This window comes from Carassius gibelio, chromosome B8, assembly GCF_023724105.1.
Source record: "Carassius gibelio isolate Cgi1373 ecotype wild population from Czech Republic chromosome B8, carGib1.2-hapl.c, whole genome shotgun sequence".
Taxonomy (NCBI): Eukaryota; Metazoa; Chordata; class Actinopteri; order Cypriniformes; family Cyprinidae; genus Carassius; species Carassius gibelio.
Genome location: NC_068403.1, coordinates 9771077 through 9798963, shown reverse-complemented (window position 1 = coordinate 9798963; position 27887 = coordinate 9771077). Strand labels below are relative to the sequence as shown.

Sequence of the window (27887 nt, the reverse complement as noted above, 5' to 3'; positions counted from 1 at the left end):
CGGCCCTACACAGCCTCCCCCTGCCGGCGCTCCGCCGCCCACCCAGGAGCAGGGCAGATGCTGCCACCGCCGAGCCAACACTTTAGCCGCTTTCGGGCCGCCATCCAAACCGCGTCACAGCAGCAGGGCAGAGCCCCAGCAAGACCTAAATCCCTTTAGCTTTTCATTCGGAAAAGAAAACAAACAGGGGATGTGGCATTCAGAGAGGGGAAAGATAAACGCTCGTCTGCACTCTATCTTTGAGAGAGATGAAATTTAACAGGCTTTGCTTCTGGATGGTCGCCCGAGATGCGCAACTGTAAAAGAAATCCGAAAATGCAGGGATGAGACGTATTAAAAAGACACATTTTTTACTTTTTGTGGGGTGTTTTAAATCCACTTAACACCGCAACAGAATTTTATGAATTTACAGAAATAAACACGGAGCGGGGAGGAATCTTTTGAGTCTTTGATTGAATATTGAAGGGTTTATTCAGGCGTCTGTAGTGCGTGGGCGTATGAGTGAGAGATTTCGTGCGTGTGGGTTAAAGCCTGTCTCTCTCTCTAACACCGCCGCACAACACGACGACCATACTCTGCAAGAATGACTCATACGCTTTTATCTTCTGTCTTCTCTTTCAGTCATTTTGGAGAAGCCGATACGGATTCCCAGGTCATTGTCTGTTAAGGCTGCGAGTGTGCTGAAAGGCTTTCTGAACAAGGTGAGAACAGGGTGTACTTTGTACGTGAATGAACGCTGCAGAGTGCGATACAACTGTCGTGTTATTGCAAAACACAAGAAGACAAGAAAAAGTGGACAAAAATGACACCGTAAAGAGTTAAGAAGTAAAAAGCTGTTGTATAGACTATTGTTGCAGTATATCAAGTAGTAGTTCATGTAGCATACCAAGGTTAAGGGATTCCCAATAGGTTGAATGTACAGTAAAGTGCTTTAATAAAAGGGTTTTTGAAAAACACTTCAAAACAGTCCTATCCTCTTCAATGTCATGCTTCTATTATAACCATATGTAAGACTGGGAATTTCAACTTTGGAAAAAAAAAATTCAATGATTTTCTACTGCCCACAACCCTGAATTGAAATGCACTAATCAAAGAAGTGGTCATTACCATGGAAACATAATTCACAGTCATTTACACAGCAGTTAGTTTTTGCAGGCTAAAGGCAGGTCAAATTAGCTAATGTCAAGTATAGCAATAACAATAGTCATTTGTTGTTTTAGTGTTTCTTTATTTTGCCTATTCAGATTTATATTTTAGTCCTTTATAATAGCAACTGTAAAAGAGTTGTATTTTGTTGTATAACAAGTTTTATAACAATAGTTGTATTTAGTGATAAGCAAACCCAGATTGTTTCAATTACATCATATATAATTCTTTACGTAATGCGTAGTTTATTCTTTGTCCTCTGAAACCTTGCACACTGAGGTTTATAAATGAGTGTCTTAACTCTCCATAAATGTGCACGTAGTTTGCCTCTGATTAAACAAATATATGTGCTATAATGAGGAGGGTCATCATCCTCCAGATGAAACCAATCTCTTGAGTGTGTGCAAGCCTCTTTTCGCATGCCCGTGTGTGACGGCTTGATTAAATCTGTGAATAATGAAGCGTTTTCCTTTAATCGTCGAGACAAATTGCATTTATTGAAGCTCTGGGGTTCTTCAAACTCAACAGCCGCCTGTAATCAGTGTTATCAGCCCTCTTCATTGGGATTAAATGAGCGTAGATCAACTCAGCGAGTAACTTCCAGACCCCTGAATCCTCATCTAACGTTTCAGGGCACAAGATAATGTCTGCAACATATGCTAGAGTGAATGTGTTAAACTCCATTCTGCTGAAATAAAGAGGACATGAAATGAATGGGTTCCATGTTTTTGATGTTCTCTGCACCAGATCTGGCTTCTGTTAGACGTGTTATTAATAGAGTGTGTGTTCTGTTTAGGACCCAAAAGAGAGGCTGGGATGCCAAGTTCAGAGCGGATTCACAGACATCAAGTCTCATACGTTCTTCAGAAGCATAGACTGGGACCAGGTAGGCAAACATGGCTTTTAGTCACTTTTTAATATATGGAAAGCATAAAAGATCTATAACACAGCCAATTATCTGGAATACTCCTTTTTTAAATATATTTAAGCCAGTATTACAGCAGCTCTTTCAGAGTTGTTTATGAAGAACACTATGGGAAGAGAGGATGCAGTGTGTGGCCATTGATAGTTGGACGTTATCCTCCGTACCAGCTGCAGAAATGAAAGAGAATATCAAATGAGATTCAGCCTTTGCTGAAGTGGCACAAGGTTTAAGGGGGGATGTTAATTGGTCTGGTATAAATGATGCACACAATGCTGAAACATGAAAGTCAGTGAGAGAGCATACAATATTCAGGAGCTGTAGAAAGCGGTGTGTGTGAGTGTGTAATGAGTGTATTAGTATGTGTAAGAAAACTTTGGGTGCAGTGTGGAGAGGTAGAGATAGATAGGTAGACAGAGAGATAACGAGAGAATGGTGAAAATGAGGGAAGAAGTTTAGTTAATAGACTTTTGGTCAGACTGTCATATATAGTCTCACACAGAATCTGCACCTGTTGAATTCCGAAGAGAATTTATACATTTACATAGAATTTACACTCCTGTCGTTTATAGAATGATTATGTTCTTTAAACATTTATGCAAAAAACAGGTAATTACTTTTTTACAATTTCAATCTTTCACAGCTTCTTTTTAAGAATATTACACTTGTTTAATTTGTTAAAATGATATTAAGTGATGTGCAGTGTTATTCCAAAAAGAAGAAATGCTTGACTTTGTAATATTTTAACACTTGGAGCCATTCTTGTCTGTAAAGCTTACTTTTCATGAGTCTGTTTTTAATGGTTAAAATCAAGTTCTGCCTAAATCTCAAGTTACAGAAGTAAATGAATTGCTGATTCTGAAGCTGCTGAGGCTGCATATTTGGGGGTTTGAGGCTCTTGACCCATCTAAATAAGGCCTGAAACCCACGAACCCTTTAAATATGTCTCAGCAGGGGTTTCGGGTAGTTCAGATTTAAAAAAAAAAAACAGTTGATAAAACACAAAAAACTTTTGTCACTTTATTATAGATTATAGATCACAAATGTTACACAATATGTAGTTTTTTGTTTTAAAAAAGGTCTGCGATGTAAACAGGCCATACCTTTTTTTTCTAAATGCAGGTTATTAATGAATGATTCAATGATTTTTTTTTTTTTTTTTTTTTACTTTTCAGAATTTTTTCATTTTCTTTTCCTTCCTTTAAATAATTTATTTTATTCGTACATACATCACAATATAGAAGGAAAGATATATCACTACCTGTGTTACATTGTGATATTTGACATCTGTCTTATCTTTGAAATCAGCGTAGAGAGTGTGAAACCAGCATGCAGAAGATTCAAAACTGCAGAGATCGCAAAATAGCCTTTTTTCCACAATATCATCTCATACTTGCCTCAGAGGCTCTGGACTTGTACATAACTGAGTCCTCAGCCAGGCGTTCAGCTGTGATCTGTCGTGTTTTATTAGCTGTAATTGCAGTAAGTGTTGGCTGGTCGTGTCCATCGTGTGTTTCCACGAAGGTCAGCATCGTGGAAAGGAAATTATACGCTATAGAGCTCTGTCACTTACGCACCAAGTTGCTGGGATTTTCCGCCACTTTACTAGTGCAATGGATGAGTTTGCAAACACACACACACACACAAAGTCACTGTTCTATACGTGGAATCAACCCCCTGAGCTCCTCTAATGAACGGGGTTGCGCTACACTTGTTGTTAATTGCTCATGAATGAATGAAGACATTGATTTGATGCTCAACAGAAAGCATGTAGGCTGTCTAAACTATTCCTACGTCTACCCTGATATACACAGTTCAAGTGGATATATTCGCTGCAGTTCTTCTGTAAGAGTTTCTTTGCAGCATATTTCTTTCAGCTTGTCCTTTTCAGTAGAAGCTATAATTGCCATTTCAGAAATGTTTATTTTGATTATTGATCGTTCTCGTGTGTGTCTGGCACCTGCCTCTGATGAGTGTTCATTTGTCTTTCACCTTTACCAGATGTCAAAGAAGTTTCTTTAACATACTAATACTAATACTAATACACATTTGTGTTTCTTGAAATATTATATTAAAACACACTCTGTTTTCCAGTGTTCTGCAGTAGATGTGCATGTATCAAAGGAAAATTAAAAATTTTGTCATTTTTCTGAACATACAGATTTTAAGTTATCTATTTGATTTACCTTCTGTTGTAGAAATCACATTTTTGTGTTTTAATAAAAAAAACACAATTAATTTGTCTTGCTAAGGATAATTTTAATAGCTAGCATTTTATGTATCCTATATTTTATATATTTTTTTATGCACAGTTTGACAATCACAGCATAATTGGATATGACAAGCAATAAAATATTCCATATCTTAATTTTTTCTTTATCATGCCATATTTTATACCTAAAATGCTTTACTTACACGGTTATTCTTTGTAACCAAGACAGTTGACAGCAGTAATAACAATCCTTTTGTGTAAAAATTACATTTTTACAGGTTTGAAATCACAGTATTTATTAAAATATTTATTATTAAAGTTTTATTAAAGTTCAGTCATTATTATTACTCATTTGATTTAAATAATTTAGATAAACCGTTTATTTAAATTTGTTTATTAAGAAAGTTTGTTTATTCAACTTAAAGTTATTGCGTACAGAAAATAGTAAGCAATATTTTTATAGAATTTTGTTAATGTTAATGATTTATACTAATATAATATAAATTCTATAATAATGAAAATATTTGTATTGTATATATATATATATATATATATATATATATATATATATATATATATACTTTTTTTTTTTTTTTTTTTAAACAGTTATTTTAAACTACTTTTCAAAGGATGAAGTAAATTTTCCCTGATCGTTTTAATGTGACCTTCGTAAAATAAAAAGCAGAGAAAAAAGTTCACATTTTTTCAGTCTCAATAAAAATAAGGTGACATAAAAGTGCCTGTCATTGGAGTATAACCTATAGCTAAATATTTTATGAAGCATGTTGAGACTATTTTGAAAATGTTACGGCAGAGAGGAAGAAGGTGGAAATAGGAAAAATGAGAGAAGCTTCAGTGTTCCTTTAGGGACTGTGATTTAGACAGTGAGAGACCGAGGGGGTGAAAGAGTGGGAGAGCGAGGCCGATTTTGACAGTGTGAGGCAGATTGCAAAAGATAGAGTGAGAAGGGCTTGAAAGAGGAGCGGGAAATGATTTTAGACAGCGAGAGACAAAGTGGGAGAGAGTGAGAAAAGGAGAGAGAGATGAATGAGAAGAGTGAGGTGCATGAGACGGTGAGAGACAAAGTGATAGAGAGCGAGCTGAATGAGAAAGCAGGGGGTAGACTGAGAGAGTGGGAGAGAGACAGAATGGTACGGCTGTTGGAAAAGCTTCTCTCCGCTCAGACAGATCCTCTTCACACCGTCTGCAGTGTGGGCCCTGGAGGGGAGACGCAGCACAACTCTCACTCTCTGTGACGCCAGCTTGTAAAGACAGATTTAGCAGGGGAGGCTGCACAGGAAGTTCTCATCTGAGATCAGTCCTGAGACCCCAGAGGCTTGTTTTGGAACTGGTGCATGTAGATCCTCAAGTGGGGAGGAATCGGTAACAATTTTCTCTCTTAATGTTTCTTCGCATTTTGAATTTGGAAACTCATTCGACAGCATAAACAGGATAATGTGGTCCAAAAGCCTGCGACCACTTTGAAAGTGTGTGATTTAACACTTGAAATGTTTTAAAAGAAACACCGATACAAAGAAAAACAATAGATTTGAGAAGAAAATACTCAAGACGTCATGGGCTAATTGAGATTGCGTGAGAGCATGATGAACGCATTAACATGCTTCATGCCTCGTAGTCTCTGGATTAGTGTGAAGAACAGAGCAATTGTGATTCTAGAAAAAAAGAATGACTGCATCTTCATTGTGGATCCTATATATATATATATTTATATATTACTACCTTACTGTCTTTACAACACACTAATAATCACTATCTTAAACACTTATAATATTGTAACACTTAAAATCTTTAAATCAACAATCTTTTCTCATTAATTCATAAATTCAGTGTATGCATAGTCATAAATTATGGATAGATTCACTTGTAGCATCAAAAATGAATAATTTTTAATATATTTAGATCAAGTGAATAGATTTATAGAGTGTTTTGTATTTGTGTGTGTGTGTGTGTATTTATGTGTGTGTGTGTGTGTATGTATGTGTAAATATATATAAGTAACACATTGAATTAAGCATGTAGATTTGAAGTAGAAAAACTTCATACTCCAGTAATTCTTGTTTTATTTACAACTTTGAAAAAAAAAAACAGTGTAGCTAATCCTATTGTTTGTGAATTTCCTGTTTTTCTTATCCACAGCTGCAGTTAAATCAGTGTCTTTTCTAATGTTTATGGAAAGGCGCAACTGTAAATCAGAGTCATTGTTTGGTCTTAAAAGATTAAGTCTTAAAAGCAATTTATTCAAATTGGCTCAATTAAATGAATCATTGTAATTCAAACTTTGGTTTGCTTTTTTAAAGTGGTGAATAGAAAGAAACCTGCTTTTCTCTTTTATTCTGGAACACAGTCAGAGCAGCCGTGACATGCTCTCATGGGGATCAGACAATGAATGTGCACGCCTGTGAGATTTTGATTTCAGCCAGCTTCGCCACTGCAGTTGTATGAATGTATTAATAATAATGATCCATTCCTGTGACGGCAGATATCTGTGTATGTGTGAGAGAAGGCTAGTTCGAACACTGTTTTTCTTTTGCTCTCTACTGGAACATACTTGAGAATTAAAAAGATGATGTTATTTATTAAAGATGTCTTTCACATGACCACAGATGCTCTTTTAGTGATAGGTCACCCAAAATATTTAAAGGGGTCATATGATGCTTTTTTTAAAGATCATTATTTGGTGTATTTGGTGTAATAGAATATGTTGGCATGCTTTAATGTTCAAAAAACAAATTATTTTTCAAATACTGTACATTATTTTAGGTCCTCTATGCCCCGCCTCTCTCAAACGCATCCCCTCTCTACAAAGTCCCTCCTTCCCACAAGAGCAGTCTGCTCTGATTGGCCAACTGACCCAGTGCATTGTGATTGGCTGATCACCGCAAGCACATGTCGGAAATGTAACGGCCCCTTTCCATAATCGCAAGCTTCATCTTTTTAAAATTAATGTAAAGACAGTTAATAATTTCATTAGTTTTACAATCAGTTCAGGCCTGAAAGGGCTGTGACAGACACAGTGATGAAGCTCGTATGTGTTTGCAATACACAAGCCACGGACGGTTAAGACATCTGACTCCACTGTGTGACCCTGTCTCTCTCTCTCTCTCTCTCACACACACACACACACACACACACACACGACATGCAGAACTCTGCATTTGAACATTCAATAGCAAATACTTAAACTGATAACAAAACATACTTCCACTAGCTGATTCAGAAGAACCAGATTGTCATAACAAAGTCAAAATAACCTCCTGTCCTAGGTTCGTAAACGGTCATACATAAAATGTGTTGCTGGTCTGTTGTAAGTAATCTTAAAGATCTTTAATCGCATCATATGACCCCTTTAAATTCTGCCAATATATACTGAACCTCATGTCGTTCCAAATATTGTTTTTTTCACAGAAGTATTTATGAATTAATGAATATTGTATGGGCAAAACCTTTTTCAAAATATTTAAATTTTTGTATACGGGTGGGGGGGGGGGGTCAGTACTGATCACAGATACACAAATACAGATCTGGAAAAAACAGATTTAAAATTTTTAGGTGGTCTATACCTTTAAGAGACATTGGTCCTGCGTTTGTATGACTGGTATTAATATCTGCATCTGTTGACCTGATCCACAGTCAGGGCAGATTAGCATTTACATTACAAATCCAATAAGGTCACATGCATTTCCAATGTGCATTTACTGTGATCAATCGCTATACATCTGTGATGCAATCACCAATAATACATTAATGCCAGGTGTAAAGGGAGCCATAGATCCCACTGCAATCAGCCCCGTGTCATCCTAGCAAATTACTAGTGAGTTTATGATCATTTAGTCACTGAGAGGATGATGCCAGACCCCGACAGAGAGACTCAGAGAGCGGCGGGAAGCGAGAACTAGCGAAGGAGCTGTGTGGGAATAATCCACTCCCACACATCAGCGTGAAGAGTCTCTGTGCATCTGGATGGGTGTGTGTGTGTAATTGGTTTTCTGCTACAGAGACGAGCATTAGCATGTTCCACCAGGCAGGTTGCAGCCAACTGCGTCATGCCTGGCTCTCTGGAGTCAATGGCCTCGGGAATAAAAAACATGCACACATGGTGGCTGGGCACCAATTAACATCTCTTTTTTCCCCTGTGTGTCGTCTTTAACTCTCTCTGTTATGTCTCTCTCCGCTTTTGTTTTGCCATTACTCTGCATATGCAAAGGTGTTTGGCTCTTGGGATAGAGTAGGATGACGTTCACTACCGTTTAGAAGTTTGGGGTCGGTAAGATTTTCTCTTATGCTTACCAAGGCTGTTGTTATTTGATCAAAAATACAGTAAAAACAGTAATATTGTTAAATATTATTATGATTTAAAATAACTTATCTAGGCTATTGCAATATGTTTAAAATGTTATTTTATTCCAAAGCAGAATTTTTAACAGCCAATTATGCTGTTTTTCAGGGTCACATGACCCTTAAAAAAATCTGAAATTCAAATATGCTGATTGGGTGCTCAAGAAACATTTCTTATTGATGTTAAAATCACTTATGCTGCTTAATATTTAGTATTTTTGTAAACCATAATACATTTTGTCAACAATACAGCACATAAATTTATTGAAAGTACACTGTAATTGTCTTTACTGTCAATTTTGATCAATTTAATGCATCCTTGTTGAATAAAAGTAAAAAATGACATAAAAATCTGAGTTTTGAAATGTAGTGTATACACTAAAAACTGATTTGGAAAATAAGAGAAAAGGGAACAGAAGGGGAAATGGAAACCTAGCAGGTTCTTTTGACTTTGGCCACACTATCATCCACATAGCAATGGCTGAGAAACTGCATAGAAACACATAAAAAACACCCAGAACATTTGCCACCAAATATCAGTGAGATTTGCACAAAAACCACTCAGAGTTTCTTTAATAAATGTAAAAGCCTTTTGACAGACCAACACAAGAGACATTAAGCTGGACTCATGAATTAGACTAAATAGAGAGAGTGAGATAGTAGTGAAAGGAGAGAAGGGAGGCCATCTGTTCCAGTTTGTGCAGATCGGCGTGGAGTGGAACACAGCAGGATCATGTCCTCAAAACACACTGAGAACGTTAGAGAGGCAAAAAGAGTCCTAACGTGAAAACAAACCTCATCTGACCTGTAGTGTTGACGTCCACAGAATCTGTCCATTCTGACAAGTGCTTAACATCAAACCTAAAAAATATAATGTCTCTTGCTTTCTTCTTTCTGCACTCCGTTAATTGTTTCCTTGTCCCTCTCTACTTTATTATCTTTTATTAAAAGCAATTTTAAATAGTTCTCAACACAAACAAACTAAAGTGTCCCTCACACAAGGGCCATTCGCCCTTTTTCGGTTAATTTCAGAGTGTTTTTAATGCCTCTGAGTTTCCTCTGAGAAACTTCCTCTATCCTTAATTTCGTGCTGCACAGGAAATTGCAGTGGTTACCAAAGCTAAATTTGAAAGGAGTCATGCATAGAGGGTACCATGTGGTTAGCTTAGCAACATGATAATGATAGAATCTGTTGAAATAAATTGTAATTTTAATCAGCTGCATTGATTGCTATTTTTGTCGCTGGCTTCAGTCACTTCTGAGGTTTTAGTTCAGGTAGAAAGCTGTGTAAAAAGTCTTATATAAAAGCTCAACAAAAATGTTTTATTTCTTTTGGCTCCATCAGGCCAGTGGTTCAGTTTTTACTTGCCCTAGATGGCAACATTTTTCTTTCCCTAGTTTTTCAACATTTTGCCAATGCTATTCCTATTCACTCATAAAAACAAAAGGTTCCAAAAGGAGGTTTTCACAGTGATGCCATAGAATAACCATTTTTGGTTTCCCACAGAACCTTTCAGCGAACAGATTTTCTTAGTGTGAAGAACATATAAAAAATCTAAAGAACATTTCTCCACAGTGGAAATGTTCCATGTTAAAGGCTCTTCATGGAACTATAGATGCCAGAATCTTTGCTTTTAAGAATGTTGTTGAACTCTGCAGTGTAGAGCTTATAAAGAGCATAGAAGTTCGTCAGATAGATCAGGGTTCTTAATATTATAATGTTGGAATGGATTGCATTCTAATAAGTCATTTTCTCACTTTCTCCTCTAGCTGGAACAGAAGCAGGTGACGCCACCGTTCAAACCTCAGATCACAGACGACTACGGTTTAGATAACTTTGACACGCAGTTCACCAACGAACCCGTGCAGCTAACACCAGACGACGAGTAAGTATTGAGAAATGTGATCCTTTCATTACCACAGATGATCAGTAAAGATCTCTGACGAAAGAATCACTCCACCTGTTTTCCAACGACCTGATCAGTTGCTAAAAACCGCTAATACGACTTGTCTCGTGGTGCTTGGTAAAATGTGTCCAGATTTGAATTATGAAAAGACAAACTGGCATCTCCTTGCACACTGTAACATCTTCCAAGTGTTTAAATTGAAATTAAAGTCAGTCGTCACTTCTGCGGAATCCATCTCGAGAGCGATTATGTAATAATTTAACGACTTCAAAGTAACATGACTGCACCAGCTGAAGATTTAGGCGTTTAATAACGGGGGTTTCCACTCAGCTTGATTCTCCTGGTCAGGGTGGTGAGGTTTACGTCTAAGATTCCCCTTCAGAAGCGAGAGCGAGATGAAGTGAAATGATTTACCCATCTGGAGGCTATCGTCAAGAGGTGGTGATGTCATATGGAAACATCCCCTCTGGAGTTTCTGATTGCTTTACAGTATGAGGTGCACCGAAAAGGGCCGCATTGAAAGGGAGGACAAAGAACAGCTCTTAAACGGTGAAAACCTGATGCCGAGAGGCATTAAAACCCAGAGATTCATGTGGAAACTGGCTTTAATCAGTGTGAAGTGAGTTTCTAGGGGGGCTTTTATGCATTCAAGTCTTTTCTTTGCTCGCTCATTCATAAACTCGGTCCTTTTGAATACCGCAGTGATTAACACAAGTGCTAAAATAAGAGAGCTAGTCAACTCAATGCAGAAAATGTGCATTTATTTGATGGCGGAGGATTGAATACATTTGGGTCAGTTGTTGAGGTCTCGCACCCATTTCTCTCAAGAGATTCTTCGGACATTCCAGTCATTCTGTGTGGAGAACAATCATGCCGGGCTTTGAGACGTATTGTTCTGTAGAGGTGCATTGCTCTGGAGAGGGACTCCAGTCTTCACAATGACTTTTATATTCCGGCTGAATTTGTTATTCTGATTTGATCCTTAGAGACAGGCAATCCTTAAGCTTCTAAAAAAGAATTCCTGTTTTCAATTTACATTAAATGGAGCTCCAAAAATGCAGCTCCGAAAGAGGACGGTATCTTTGATTAACGGTGTGATTTGGTACCATGACTGAAATGCATTTCGTTATCGGCAAAATCTGAGAAATAAGCATTTAAAATGTACAATTCCATTCAGTCGAACTGGATTGGATCTGTCTATCATTCTATATCTGTCTATCTATCTGTCTGTCTGTCTGTCTGTCTGTCTGTCTGTCTGTCTGTCGTTCTGTCATTTTATCATTCTTTCGTTCCATCCATTCTACTTTTCCGTCCATCCATCCATGTGAGTTTCAATACGTTATAATTATACTTCCTTAAATTCAAATTCAAGTTTGATGCAATTCTGCATCCTGTTTTCTACCTTAATTCAAATTTACGAATGAGGTCATCCAGTATCTTGAGGTGATTTGCTATTTTCACTCTCCACGAGAAACTCAAGATGCACTTCACTGAACTATGAACACTAACTGTTGAGAAATACAATCATTGCAGTCTTTAAGCCAATTGAAGTCAATATGTCGGTAAACCTGTCACTCATAATTAGCAGAACGCAAGTGGGCTGCAGTCAGATGAACTGACAGACAGTAATCTATAGAGCCACGGCGGGTTCTTAGTTCAATACGAGATTTTCCAAGCAGGCTTCAAAGGAACGCAACAGCCAGACACTTCAAAAGCAGAGCGAGCTCTGGAAAAGCCTGACGTCCCACACGGTGGAGGAGAGGAGGAGGGGGAGGAAGTGATGGAAGCCTTTTTTGTTTGACTGATCTGGCAGACGAAAAAAGAGGGTGGGGGGTGAAATCCTTCCTTGTAAGAGATTTAGTCTTTTGGATTAAAGGAAAGTGCGTCCAGAGTGGGATGTGTCTCAGAGCGCAGCGGAAAAGGATGAACTGGAATCCATTGCGACTAGAGACACGATTCCCTTTTTTTTTACATGCTCACACAAACAGCTTATAAAGGAACTTGGATTCCCAATGCATTACTATCTAGCTTTGTTTTACACAAAGTACGCTACCGGTCAGAAGTTTAAGGTCAGTAAGATCGTTCGAAAACATTGAAAATGTCACAAAATATTTCTTTTTCAAATAATGCTGTTGTTTTGAACAAATGTTCCACAAAAATATAAAAAAGCACTAATGTTTTAAACACAAAATCAACATATCAGAAGGATTTCTGAAGGATCATGTGAAGACTGGAGTAATGGCTGCTGAAAATTTAGCTTTGCCATCACAGGAATAAATAACATTTTAAAATATATTCAAATGAAAAGGTTACTTTAAATTGTAGTACTATTTCCGAATATTACTGCATTTTTGATAAATCTTCCCGACAACTTTTTCTAGTGTTTTTTATTGGCCCATAATAAGTATATTTTCTACACATACCTTTCAATTAAAGCCATTCCCTTTCATAACAAATGTTTGCATTACTAATCTTGAAAGGAAAGGAAATGCTGGTAGTGTTAGATGTGTTATAGGTGGACTTTAAAAATGTTAACATTGTACCAAAGCTTGCTTGCTTTTTGTCTTTCAAATCAGTTCCACCATGTAATTCTTTTCTGAAGAAACATTTGTGCTGTAAAGAGGCTTGTTTATTTTGGTCAGCGCCCAGAATGTCCGTCTTTCAGTGTTTCTTCCTCTGCGGCATCACACATTTCCCCCCTGCTCTCCCTTTGAAACCTGAGCCTGATATTACGGCATAGAGGTGTCATTCATGTTATTTTAGGTTTCACTCTTGCTGGAGGCATTTTGACCCCACACACACCCACATACAGTCAAGTGGCCCTCTGGGGACTGTATTCAAACAGACACAGCACAAACACAATTCGGCACTGATCCCGGATCTGGTGAAATATCAGTTCTTACAGAGCTTGTTATAAAGGAAAATTGTCCTCCACGGACCGTGTTTGACAGAACGTGATAAACGAGTTTTGAATCAGTTCAGCATTACGCCATAGAAGAGGTGGAGCACTGTAGCAGTGTGGTATCCTCAAATGGCTGATAAAATAGATCAATGGATTCCTGAGGTTCTGAAGAGCAAGAGAGGTCTGATTTCAGCAAGAATGTTACCATCTCGGATCACTGCCATTGCAGAAAATAGCCAAGAGGAGAAAGACGCCGCTGAATTTCTCAATTGTACTCCAGTGAAATTCTGTCTGCCCCCTCTGTGGTTAACCAGCCTCTCGACGCAGATGAAGAAAGGTTGTTGTTGTTGTTTCTGGTGGTCAGTCTGCATTTACAGATGTGCTCATAAATGTATACTTCCCCTGCAGAATCTGTCAAATATGTGGCCTTTTTGAAAGATAACAAAATAGATGCAATCAAATAAAAATAAATGAAATATGATTACTCCGTACTGCCCTGAAGAAGTACCATACCAGACAAGTATACACCATTTCGTCTTGTTTAATGTTTTTGTTCACCGAGGCTACATTCATTTGATAAAATATACAGTAAAACATCAATATTGCGAAATTTTATTGCAATTGAAAATCGCAATTTATTGTATATATAAATACGCACACATACATGTACATTTTAAAGACAAAATATGAATATATATTACGTATATTTATGTGTATTTATGTAAATATAAACATCAATAGCCATTACTCTAGTCTTCATTACTGACCCATACTTTTAAATATAAGCATGTATTCCTAAAGAAAATACATTTTGTGGGTAAAGAATTTCTTAATTCTTAATAAGTCGATCAAGTAGCAAATGAAAAGAAATATAAAAAATATCAGCTGTATTTTATCAGATTGGAAATAAAAGTTGATTCAAATTGAGCATACTCTTCTTGACAATGTTTGCAACTGTTAGCTGTTTTCGCATTATTGGCTCCTTAAGTTAAATCTCTATATTTAAATAACCATGCCAGTTAAATGAATAAATGTAGATGTGATGCCAGAAACTATTTTTTTTTCTCTCTGCATTGACTTATTAGCACCTAAAAGAAATTCAGTTCATCAAACTACACCTCATTCTCTTTTCCCCTAATTTATGCTTTAAGCCACAGTATGGGACATGTAGGGTTGAATTGTAGCTCTTCTATTAATAACGTTGATTTCTCTCCTCAGGGATGTGATAAAGAGAATAGACCAGTCTGAGTTTGAAGGATTCGAGTACATTAATCCTCTGCTGCTCTCCAATGAAGAAACCGTATGAGGGAAGAACAATCCGGCTGATGTTTCTCTGCCTGCGGCTCCACAAGACTACTACAGCTGAGTTTAGCTCAGACTCAGACATGTCACAGAGAAGAACTTTTCCTTAAAACGGTGTTCAAGACAAAAAGCAACACTAAGACTTAAAGTTTCGGACCCTGCTTGAGTTATTTTGGGATCACACTGGAAGAAGAAATGACTGGAGGATCTTCAGAAAACAAACTCAGAACGATTCCCCAAATTTCAGCTGTTGATTGTCTTCCTGCTTCCCAGCAACCTCTTTCATTTTCACGCCCATGTTTGTGTGTGCGCGCGCACTGTTCCCTGGGACTAAAGTTGGTTCCTTTAATGTGTGCCTGCGTCCATTAGAGACTACAATTCCCATCAATCCTAGCTAAATATGACAGTTCTAACTTAATGTGCACTTTTATTTTGTTCCATTTTTTAAATTTTTGGGATTCTCTTTAATCTTGTATGAGGCTCATCCTCAAGCAAAACAAGAATGTATAATGTTAAAAAAGTAAAAAAAAAAAAATTGTATTATAGTGTAGGTAGTCAATCAAAGAATTTATGATGCCTTCTATGATGCAAAGTGGCACATTTTAATTCATGACCATGATGGTTTCATCCACACTGGGTAGCTATGCTTTAAACCGCAAGCTTTGAACCACCCATGTTGGTTTTATAGAGTAAATGGAAGATAAAATGTGTTTTTTGAAGAAGTGCCTCAAAGATCCAAAATTCACCATGCTCCAAACTGCTCTGAACTCCACGTTGGATTGGAGTTAGTTGCACCATCCAATGAGAAGATGGGCTGCAGGTGTTATTATTATTATTTACATAACACAAACACACTGATACATACGTAAAAAAAAACAAAAGTAAAGTTATACACTGAATGATCACAAGCCCACATACAGACCAGCAGAAATATAAGAAACCTAAGTTTACTGGAAAAACGTTCCTCTATTCATGTTTTTGCGCAAATTATGGTTATGATTGTTAATTAAGAAAGACTTTTTTTGCACAATATTATGTTGCGACCTCAAAACACTTGTATGGTGCATGATTTGTAATACATTTAAAAATTTGCACCAGATGACTGATGCATATGTCTGGTTTTTCCCACACATATGTAAATTTGCTCGGTAGCCCACCACCAGGATTGCACAAGTCACAGTTAAAGAGCTTACAGACTTGTAGAAGCAAGTTAAAAATCACTTACGTTTGCTTCAGTTAGGTTTAGGGTCCGTACGTTATTTTCAAATGCTATAGAGCATTAACCTCACTGGAAATTTTATTTACGAAACACCACATTAAAAAAAAAAGCAACCAACATAAAATGCTGCCAGATTTATTAATCTAGTTTAGATAAAACTGAATGCACTTTTAGCATTTCACAATCAAAGTCAAAAAACAACAAAATATAATTTTGCATAAATGTGGCCATAGGCACGTTTTTCCCAATGAGCCTGGGTTTAATATTACAGTAAAACTCAATACAAGTGCACACTATATTACTAAAATGGCTGCTTCTGTTGTACTCATGTGATCTGTCAATAACGTGCTGTTGAGACCTTGTGGAGAGCGAGAGAACACAAACAAGGGTTTGTACGTGATGTCGCTGGTGTTGTGTGGTGGTAAAATTGTGCAACAGTGATGTGACTGAATCTCAGATGACCTAAACACATGGTGGAACTGTCTTTGCAGTCGCAGTCAGATGCTTACATTGAACCCATTGCAACACTTAATATCAAACACAGTTTGCACAGAATTCTAATCTTTTATCATTCAGTGGCAGGTTGTGTTCAGAATGGAGTTCTAGCCTACTACTGTACTTGTAGAATATACTGTATTCTGTCTACTATTTGTATTAATAGTAGATGAAATGATTGTCAATATTCCACGATAAACACTTTTCAGACATTAGTAAGCTACACTGTCACATTACCTTGGGATGTTGCCTATCATCAGCAACTAATGACTATTTGTATTTTAAAATCACTTTTGTGTAAAAACGCTGAGTCTTTACAGTTAGGCAGAATAGTAAGCCAACAAAAAGAGTTGGAAATGGAAGGTCAAGTTGTGTGTATTGCATTATGGAATATGTTATTCTGCGCTGTGTATGTCTTGGCAAACGTAGTAGGTCATCTGGGTATCCCATGCATACTGTGCACAGTATACATACTGCAGAGATCGTGAGGGTAGCATGTTGATAGCCGTACACTCCTACACACAACTTAACTATCACGTCTATTTAAATTCCAGGCCACACTAAAAAGCTCTTAAAAATGAACTTCAAAATCCGTAATTTTCCTTTAAAGAGAAAAACAGCCAATCACAGGCTAGAGTGACTGATTAATCCCTCACAGTGATAAGGTATTGTGTTATTAAGCAACTAGATATGTTTTCTATCTTCCATTGCATTTAATCTCCAAGTTTTGGGGTTTTTATTCCCCCTCTTTTCCTGAAGAGTGAAGACGACACTCTTAGATGTGAACGCTTTGATGAAATCAGACCTGTGTGAAGAATTCCTGCCATGTTAACAGGATTAATTAGCTGCTTTTGTGTCAGACAGTAGCGAGATTAGCAGACGGCTAAGAACAAAGAACGGCCCGGGAGATAACAAGCGTGACGAACGTAACGATAACGAGGTAGAGAGCAAAGCCACCATGCTTTCAGCTCTCTAATGAAAAGCTGGTACAAAAACAGGCACAACATTTTGAAGAACTCCACTATTTATGAATGATTGTTTGTGACAGGAACTTCAGGTGAATGCAAACTGCGTAGTTTTCCATTCCAGTATAGTTTGACAGGGCCACTGCAACCGCAGGTTTTGAAGGTAAAGGTGGTCCTATACAAAATTTGCTTGATTTTCATTCCTGTACACCAATGATTATTTTTACAAACTGTATGAAAAGCAGGTACTATGGTATATTACAAAGGACCAAGTAATCATCAACTTAATTTTCCACCAGCTTGAGCCAATGTACAGAACCCACGTAAAATGGTGTCAGATTTATGATTGTCCTTTGTTGGGGTTTTATTCATGTTTATATTTGAACTGGAATGAGTTTTGGCATAATTGTAAATATCTGTAATTTAACCCTTCAGATTTTCACAGAAAAGAAAAGAAATAAATCTGTTTCTGCATCATTATAAGAGATATCTGAATCCAGCGTCCAAGCCGCTAGTCTCAAACTTAGAGCCCAAGACTGCAATAAAATACAAGTTCCTGTCCCTGAAAACATTTTAAGCAAGAAATTTCCATTATTTATCAACTTGCCAAATACAAAAGCTGTCGCAAGCTGTTTTCTGCTTTCTCTTTTTTTTGGTTCTTTCCTTACATTGACTCCAAAGCAAGTGACGCTCTTATCAATGTGCTACAGGGGAATACTTTTATATTTGAAGTGTTTGTTTTATAACTTATTGTAAATGAAAGCTCTAGTAGAGTTTCTGTGGGCTGAGGGTGGGAGAGAGAGATGTGAACATGTCTTTGGGTTTATGAAGTTTAGTCTTAAGCATCTTAGATAACAACTGTAAATCAGTAAATGTTCATTGTACTGACTTCACATTTCCTGTCTCATGATTTCTGGGTGTGGAGAAAAGAAGAAAAAGAAAAGAAAAACACTGGTTTGTGGGAGAGCACTGTCTTTTATTGCACAATGCATATTGACCAATCGTATCTTATAAGAAGTATATAAAGGAAAAGTTCACCCAAAAGTGAAAAGGCCATCCAAGTTTGTTTCTTTTATCTCAACAGATTTGGAGAAGTCTAGCATTACATCACTTACTCACTATTCAGTAAATGGGTGCCGTCAGAGTGAGTGTTTAAACAGCTGATAAAAACATCACAATAATCCGCAAATAATGTGAGTAATACACAAGTTGTGTGTTTGTAATAAGACCACATTTAAGACGTTTTAAATTTCAAACCAGGCTATTTATTCATATTATTGCTTTTTCCTGAGAAAGGGTAATCTCCTCTGAATCAGGAGAGAAATATGCACCGATCAAACACAGTTTGACAGAAGTGGAAACTATCTAAAACAGTTCTAAATAAGTATGTCAATGGGGTTTTGATTTGAGAGGACAACATGGGATGGACTTTTTCACTGGGGGAAGTGTTATTGTGGACTATGGACCAGAAGTGAAAGTTTAAAATTAAAACCGTGTAATGATGGATTTGTTTATTACAAACACGCAGCTTTTTTCACTTGACGAGATTAACTGATGGACTTGAATGATGTGGATTATTGTGATGCTTTTATCAGAAGTTTGGAATCTCATTCTGACGGCACCCATTTACTGCAGAGGATCCATTGATGAGCAATAGATGTATGGCTACATTTATCTGTTTTGATGAAGACACAAATTGATCTACATCTTGGATGGCCTGAGGCAGAGTACATTTTCAGCAAATCTTTTTCCTTTCCAGGTCTTCTGTATAAAGTATATCAATTACAGTGTACAGTAATCAAAACATTAAAGTAGGGCTGCACAATTAATCGCAATTAGTACTAAATATCCATCACCTGCTCTGGAGCGGCAGATGAATCACATTCAGTTATAAACGCGATATTGCGTAGCTTGTCAGCGAACTACGGATCTGTATATTAAGTGCTGCTCCATTTGAAAACAGGTGATGGATAATTAGTACTAATCACAGAACCAGCTTTACTAAAGAGACATGCATGACAATCGCATGTGATTAATCGCGCAGTGCCACATTAAAGTAATACTTTGCAGGCTCATGAAGGAAAACACAAGTATCTAAAAAGATATAACAGAATTTCCTCATTCCATCATCACCAAATAATATCTTCATTCATCTCTGATAAACATTGTGCAAGATGACCATCACACTGCATTTGGGTGAACCTGAAAAAAAAAAAAAATTTTAACAATAGTGAGCAACGCAAACACACACACAACATGCAATAACTAAAGAGAAATCCGTGTTCGTTCCAGTAATATGTGGTTTGTAAACCCAAACACACAAGGGTGCTGCAGCAACACCGTTTCTCTCTTGCACAATAAGCAGTTTTGGAAACAAAATAAGATTTTTGAGTCATGATAAGTTATTGATCCCTCACCGTTTCTCAAAAAAAACTATTTAGGAATAATGCACGTTGACGTAAGTTTTGGACTGCAGAGATGCTGTTTACAATCCCCTGATTTCACTCAAAAAGCATTTATCTGGAAACGCTTCAATGATTTATGCTTCTCATATCAGATTTTCTTAGTATCCAACAATTCTTAACATGCATTTGCTAAAACACCACTGTTAGAATTCATGCACTTTTTCTAGGATTTTCATTGCCTTTTTTAAAAGTATTTTATAGTAGCAGATGCAGTAAAGTAAATAACTCCATTTACATTAGTTTACTTGTTTGCACTCACAAATAAACCACCAAGGAATAGTTTGTTGTCGTAAGCCATCGGCTAACAAGCACACATAAACTGCAAGGTCACCAGGTCTCAAATTTGACTTTCCTTCCTCCTCCCCAAACGCCACTCATTTTCAGGCGCATTCATTTGTTTGTCTTCCCTTTCCCTTCAATACTTATTCCTTTCCTCTCTAATTCCTTTTCCAACCCAGACGGCTTGATGCTTCCCAGCAGCAAACCTTAAAACTCTGTGAATCTACGCGTGCCAACCCACCCTGATACCCTCCATCAAGATTTCCATCTCTTCACCAGTCCTGCCCTCGGAAACTCGCTCTCTATATCTGCCTGTTTCTCTGTCTGTCTTACCCTAGACAAGAGCGTTCATTGTGTCTCTCTCACGGGGCCGTCTGTGTTCTGCAGTCTGGCCAATGTACACACGGCGGGCAGAGAGCGGGCAGGGGCACACGCCAGCCCTGCGATCGCAACAAAGTGCTGCCTTGTTCTGCGAGTTTCGGCGCTGCCCACCACGCCGAAGGAGCGCTGCTCTCAGACCTCGCAAAAATCTGGTGACTTTTTGACCCATTTTAATGAATGACCGTCCTTCTTAGAGTTTCTCTTCCTTCTCTCTTAAAGTACACTCACAGTCACTGGGTTTTTAACATAGTGTTTCCTCTTTCTGAGAAGTGCTCCAAAGTTCATGGGCAGAAAGGTTCATAAACAGCCTTTTTGGAGAGTTGGCATTGGGTAAAGATGACAGCAAGGTGAAAATGACACCTATAAAAGCCTCTAGCACTGGTATATGAATTTACAGGATATATAACAGTTCCACTGAGTTTTTTAATTCAACATTAAGTTTTCAGCTTAAAAAGTATATGATTCTGCAAATACTTTTTTTCATAGGTTAAGCAATAAATATACATGAACTATCACAAACTGACTATATATATATATATATATTTATTTATTTTTTATTTTTTTACAATTATTAATGTATAGGACCAAGTTAATTTCTGTATGTACGAATACATTTTTAACATTTCAAGTTGTATGAATAACATAGATAAAATGAGTTAACATGAACTAACAATGGATGAAAAATAATTCTACAGCCTTTATTAGTCTTAATGTTCATTTCAACATTTACTTATAAAATGTAAAAAAAAGATGTATTTTTGACATGCTTAATGCACTTTCAACTATGAACTATTACATTTCTAGTTACTAACATTGACAAAGATTATTAAATGTTGTAAAAAATACTGCTCACTGTAAGTTCATGTTAGTTATTACAGTAACCAATGTTAACAAATAAGATCTTATTTTGTTATGAAATTAACATTCGTTTATGTTTTATGCATAAACGTGAATTAACAATAAACATTGAACTCTTTTAACTTAAATTTGTACATTTCTCAAATGAAACTAGATAGATACTGTAAGTGGATCTGCAAAGTGTCAAAAGCTATTTATTGTACTTTATAGAAATAATTTATAGAAAAGATTAAAATACAAATATTCCATTTAATTAACTGTGTATTTAATTATATAAGATTATTAAAAAAATGCATTTTAAATCATGCAGCATTGTAAGAGGTCAACTTTGCCAGATTTAGATCAACTTTCCAAAAGTAAATCTATTTAAACAACCCGAATAACAAAAGTCATAATTCTCAAACTGATTTTTACTTTTTTTTTTTGCCATGAAGAAGCAGGGTATTTCCATCTGAAATAATCACTGTACTACCTCATTATTGTTTAAGTCCCAGAATTCATGTGTTGTGTAATACTTTGCATACTTCATACTACAAAACAACAAAAACAGCTGCTAAACGTTGCTATGTTCATCAATCAAAATAAAGAATCAAGTGTTCATAAAGCATCAAATAAATATAAATCCCATCTGAACTGGATCCTCTGCTCTGCATCTGCAGCGATGACATCACATCCAGGAGTGAGTTACATAAGCGTGGCTGCGATATCCATCTCGCAACGCTCCACCAGCACCCAAGGCGCAAACACTCAAATCCATTGCATTTAGGGAAAATAAAATGTCTTTCTCCAGCAAATGACTAATATTATTTTGGCTGTTTGAAAGAGGTGATAGAATGCATGATTCTATCCACCAACACTTCATCTTACAGCCTAGTGAAGCTGTTTTGCCAAGGGCTTCATGAGAGTGAGCGCATGTATGTTCTGGCTGTACCTAAAGAGCCAGCTAAACATCTCTAGTGCCAAAGCTGATCTCAGTCTTCTACTCTCTGTTGTTGCAGAACATGCATCTACTCTCCAGTGAGAGCAGCTCACATCCCCTGCATCCTCTTCAAAGCACCTCAGACTTCTGAGAAATGAGAACGTCAGTGACGAAGAAAAAAATTACTTTTGTAATACAAGTGTAATTTTATTCACAAGGATTTCTAATTGGATTACTTGCTAAAACTTCTCTGGCCATTCAGCTCCCAAAAGCAATGCCAAAGTGAAGAATGTTGGGATATTGTAGATTTTATGCATTGGTTTTTTTGAGGCAGTCACGCAATGTGTCATTTTGGGTTGTTCGATTATTACATGCTATTGATGTTGTTGTCATCTTTGGTTCTGCATTGAGAAATCAATCAACTTTGAGGATTTTTTGACCTATTTATATGAAATGTTCACTCACCCTGCAGGAAATGGCATCAGACACATTGGGCAGCACTCCAGTCCTGATCCAGCTCCTTCTGTTCCTGATGTTGTTCCCAGTCCTGATCCAGATGTTGCTCTAGATCCTTCTGTTCCAGATGTTGTTTCCAGTCCTGTTCCAGATGCTGCTCTAGATCCTTCTGCTCCTGATTTTGTTCCCAGTCCTGTTCCCGTTGCTGTTCCGGATCCTTCTGCTATTAATTTTGTTCCCAGTCCTGATCCAGATGCTGCTCCAGATTCTTTTGTCGCTGATTTTTGCCCCAAATTCAATCCAGATTTTGTACCCTGCCCCAATCCAGATCCACTTTCTCTTGAATTTGTTCCCAGCCCTGATTCAAATCCTCCTAGCCCTGATTTTGCTCTCTGCCCTGATCCGGATCCACTTGCTCTGAGTTTTGTTCCCATGCTTGAAACTGCTTCAGATATTGTTCTTAGTCGTGATCCAGATCCTCCTGCGCCTGTGTTTACCCCCTTCCCTGCTCCAGATTCTACATCTAATCCCACTCCAGATTTTGCTCCCAGCACTAATCCAGATCCTCTTACTCCTGATTTTGCTCGCTGACCTGCTCCATACCCTCCTGTTCCAGATTTTGCTTTCTGTCCTGATCCAGATCCACTTGATCCTTGTTTTGTTCCCATGCCTGATACTGATCCTTCTGCTTCAGATACTGTTCTTAACCATGATCCAGATCCGCCTGCACCTGTTTTTACCCCCTTCCCTGGTCCAGATCCTTTTGTGACTTTCCCCACTTGGTCAAATTTGTCACTCTGTCCGTCTGACAATTCATGACCCTCAACCCAATTGTCTTCTAGGTGGCGCTGCTGAGCAGTTTGTATGTCACATACTGACCCACTCTCTTGATCAGGTGAAGATGCATGATTCTCTTGATCAGCGATGGCTGGTGGACTACATTCTCCCATGCTCTCTGCTGCTGGAGGTTGTGAGGGGTTCTTGACCACATTCACTGGTTGTGGGTTGTTGAGGAAAGATGGAGCGGGCAAATTCAGAGGGGGATTGACATCTTCATCTGCACTGCACCACTTCCAATCACTTATTTTTTGTACAGTTTTCTGAAGAAATTGAGATTAAATCACACTGTATTATACAAATTATCAAATTAAATTAGACACTTCCTTTAGTAACATAATATACACATTTTACACACATTTTGCATACCAGCTTTGTTAGAGGTTCTGAAGAACAGCCTAATAAAAGTAATGACAGCAAACACATCTAAACCCAAACTGACATGTGACAGAGAGACCATTATATCTTTACATATATATGACAATCTTTTTATTTTTTTTAACATTGTAGAATTTTTTAAACGATAAATGCTAAGGAAATTATGTTTATTTGGCACTTTAAAGGTAACAAACTATTACACAGAATTACTATAGAAATAATATTAAAAAGGTCAGTGACAGGAGGTGCTTATTTATCTTTAGAAATGTTAAATGTTTGTCACCCTCAGGAGATTAAACTACATATTATATATTTTATATGGAAAAACTGAGTATAAGCTCGGTTTTTGTTATAGTTTTTAATAAACCTAATACCAAAAGGTATAATTTTACATGTAATTTCTACTAAATATTTGTTTTCCATAAAATACAATTTAAAATGAAAATTGTATTTTGTGTCCATACTTTATGACTTTAACTGTTTGGGATTTGTACTTCAAATCTAATTTGTGATGTTTTTAAGTAATGAGACACCAAAGTGAACCCATTTCATGCAAAATGTCATTTATTAAATAAACATGTTTCCCAGGACAACACACCACAGCCTTGTTGCCAATTCTGGAAAGTACAATTCAGTTCTGTCCATCCTCTCATCTCCATGGAAAATAACATCGAACCAACTTTTCCCATGTACAGAGGAAAATCTGAGATTCAAGGTCTCAGAGTTAGAGGGTGGGTCCTGCTTTTAAAGACAGTGATTTATTATTGGTAATTCGTAAGTGACATTTTTGTGAAGGGAATGAAGTGTTTAGTATGTGACGGTGATAAGGTCATCTCTAGACCTTACAGTGTCGATTTGCATCTAACATCCATTTCAGGACAAAATGCAGGAATTATTCATACTATATGAAATAGGGTCAGGCAATATCATGAGACTCAATACTACAATGTATATTAAATACTGCATGTTGAACTACTCCAAACAGATCTATAAACACAGAGCCCCTCCTTCTTCCATGATAACTATTGATGATAAGGTGATGTATTACCGTGGATGAGGGTGGGGGGAGCTGTGGAATACATTCTTCCTGATCAGACTGCAGGGCTGGGCAAAAAGCTCTCAAGGTAAGAGCCCAGAGTCTCTCCACATCACTTAATTCAGAACTCTCCCACCATCTCGCCCTGCAGGATTCAACAGAAAATACTATTACGTCAAAATATGTTATAGAAATGTATATTATTATATAATATTATATTATGAAGAGAGCTTCATTCGTTGAGTATTAATTGCCGTGACATTAGACTTCGTAACGTACCTGCCTGTAGATGTTTTGCTGCAGCTGCTGTCCTGTTCTGCACTTAGACTGCCATTTGACTTTTTGATCGTCGTCTGCTGCTCGCATTTACTCTCCTCTATCGCTGATTTCTTCCTCTTTAGTTTAGACATCGCAGTCATTCGGTTGTAAACACACTGCACCTCCAACAAAGGCACATGGCTTATCCAAACGATGAAAAAACTACGCGGGAGTTTCTTTGAACTACTTCCGTGTTTGGTCACAAAAGTGTTTTTTGCGTTAAAGCTGCGCCCTGATTGCGCAGTTCGAATGAGATTTCGTTGCTAAAATGTACCACATGGAGTTCGTATTGTTTATTTGATTTTTAAAATAAAATATGTACGTTGGGCTTAACTTTACTGTGCTTAAGGAAATGCTTTTGTTGTATTAATTCATTTGTTCAGTTCAACATCATTGTCATCAGGCTACTACTTTATTTGTGTACCCTAATATATTCAAAGCATCAATGCACATAAATCCAGACAGTGGTATTCATCTTCTCTAAAATTCATATCTGGCTGAATGCAGTGTTCGTATGCAATTACATACAAAAATGTAAATAATTATTAGTTTTATGTGTGTGTTGTTGTTGTTTAAATAATATAATATGTAAATTAATGCCAACAAAATGATAAAAATGATCTAGTGAAAAGGTTGCACATAATAAACAGATGTTTGCTGTAGGAATAAAATGAGAATAAAATAATCTATCCTGGTTGACAAATTTATCGGATTCAAATTGATAGTAATGGGATGATATTTGGTTCTTAAGAATAAAAAATAGCCTACACATATAACTGGAATGGGCTATAACTGGAAATAGCTGTTCAGTGATTTTTTTTAGAGATGGAACAAACCCATGAATGCATAGCATCAACGTCACTGCATTATGAAAGAACATACCCTATGGAGGGGGGAAAAACCTAAGAGGTGGTTTCTGGTGGCCACCACCGAAATAAATGATCCATACGAGGTGCCTCAGCTCTGAGCTCTGGAGAGGCTGAGGCAAGGTTTTGGAAGCGTCTCTCTCCTCTGGATGAGAATTCCAGAAGGTTCTAATGCTGACACTGATGGTTCCATAGCCACACAGTGAGAGAGTACAATAGCAGATGAGTTTTGAGTAAGTCTGTTCAGGGATGGAGCCGGGGAGACGGCATCCAGGAAAGAGCGCTTATGTCATTAGGACTAGTGTGAGGCAATGTTGTGAGCCGTCTCCATGGTTGCCTGATGAATGATGAAAAATGTAAAAAATAGCGGGCGCTACCCAAGTCCTTCCAGAAGCAAGCTTTCTCAGTGCACTGTGGAAGAAGTGTGAGGTGGCAAAGGGAGGAAAGGAAAGAGAGAATTGAGATTAAAGAATGGCTAATGTGCTGGAGAAGATGTTTAATTCGATGTTTTGACAAATCCACGGTGTGTTAGAAAACTGAAAGTCCCTGAATGACACGAGATCCCCTGAAAATTTAATTTAGGAAATCTCAGAGGTCTCTTTTTCAGTATCTTTTAGTTATGATACGACAAACCTGTAAATACTTATTTGATGTTTGCAGGGCGATGTATAGGCTGTTTATTGATTGATTAACTAAATTATGCCATGCAACATATCTATATCAGTTGTCATGTGTGAGAATTATGTCCATTTGCTTTATACTTGAATTTGTATTGCTGTTGGGCTTTTTGTAAACCATCTGTGAAATGTGTATACTGATCTGAATAGAGCTGCAGCATTTGTTATTTTGTAGATCAACCTGGAAGTTCCCTGACAAAACCCAAATATGATTTTTTCCTTTGGCTTTTGGACGATGCAGAAAATAAGCTCTGTGACCAATAAAGATTTGATTCATACACACTTTGTTCATTATGAAAAATCAGAAACCTCACAACAATTCAGCTTTCAATAACACTGTCAGTCTTTATTAAAACTATCCCTGAAACTTAAGTCAGAATATTTAGAATAGTTTTCAAGAGTGTGATTATAAACAAAACAAGGCTGTGAAAGCAGACTAGTGACTAGATGAATTTGTTTGGCATGCAGAATTGTAATTTTAATTTATCCCTTTGTTAGCAACTGTCTTTTTCATCACTATTGCCTCTTTTTCTTCCATAGACATACTGATTGTTTCTTTTATAGACAAAAGCTCCATAACAGGTTTGGAAGTTGTAAGGTGTGAAAATGTCATGATCTATGACCTTTATACAGTGGATGTCATTGTAAAGACTTCAAGTCTATCCCCCACAGCCTCATTTTCATCCACACTATATGCAATCTAACCTGACTAAAGTCTATCGGTTCACTAAATCAATAGCTCAGCCGTTATTTGTGCCATGTTGCTGTGGCAGACGGCTCAAAATAGCGATGAGAAGTCTGCATCATTGTGGCGAATTGGCTGTTTTGAATAATTTGCTTCAATGCATCATCTCAAATATCAGATTCACTGGTTCGTTTTATGTCATCACATATGGAGACATCATTATGTAAATTTTCACACCACCAATATAGTTAGCAATTTTAGCAATGTTTTGACAGCGCCACAAAGCCACATAATTTGCTTATACCT

General features: G+C 37.2%; 2 protein-coding genes across 5 annotated transcripts in view; one reads left to right on the top strand and one right to left on the bottom strand.

Annotated features, from left to right (window-relative positions):
• prkcz (protein kinase C, zeta) overlaps window positions 1–18314 on the top strand; it is a 96581-nt gene extending 78267 nt beyond the window's left edge. For all 4 annotated transcript variants that reach the window (XM_052564094.1, XM_052564093.1, XM_052564096.1 and 1 more), the window contains 4 exons: window positions 622–701; window positions 1943–2032; window positions 10407–10522; window positions 14664–18314. In XM_052564094.1, the coding sequence (XP_052420054.1) occupies window positions 622–701; window positions 1943–2032; window positions 10407–10522; window positions 14664–14751 (374 nt within the window). In that variant the 3' untranslated portion in view covers window positions 14752–18314. The remainder of the gene's footprint in view (window positions 1–621; window positions 702–1942; window positions 2033–10406; window positions 10523–14663) is intronic.
• A 67-nt stretch (window positions 18315–18381) lies between these two features.
• si:ch73-70k4.1 (hornerin) lies at window positions 18382–25570 on the bottom strand. Its single transcript, XM_052564097.1, has 4 exons — window positions 25315–25570; window positions 25048–25180; window positions 22794–23884; window positions 18382–19628 (listed from the first exon to the last, which is right to left on the bottom strand). The coding sequence occupies exons 1-4, from the start codon at window positions 25452–25454 to the stop codon at window positions 19556–19558; spliced, it is 1437 nt and encodes a 478-aa protein (XP_052420057.1). The 5' UTR covers window positions 25455–25570; the 3' UTR covers window positions 18382–19555.
• Window positions 25571–27887: the final 2317 nt, after the last annotated feature.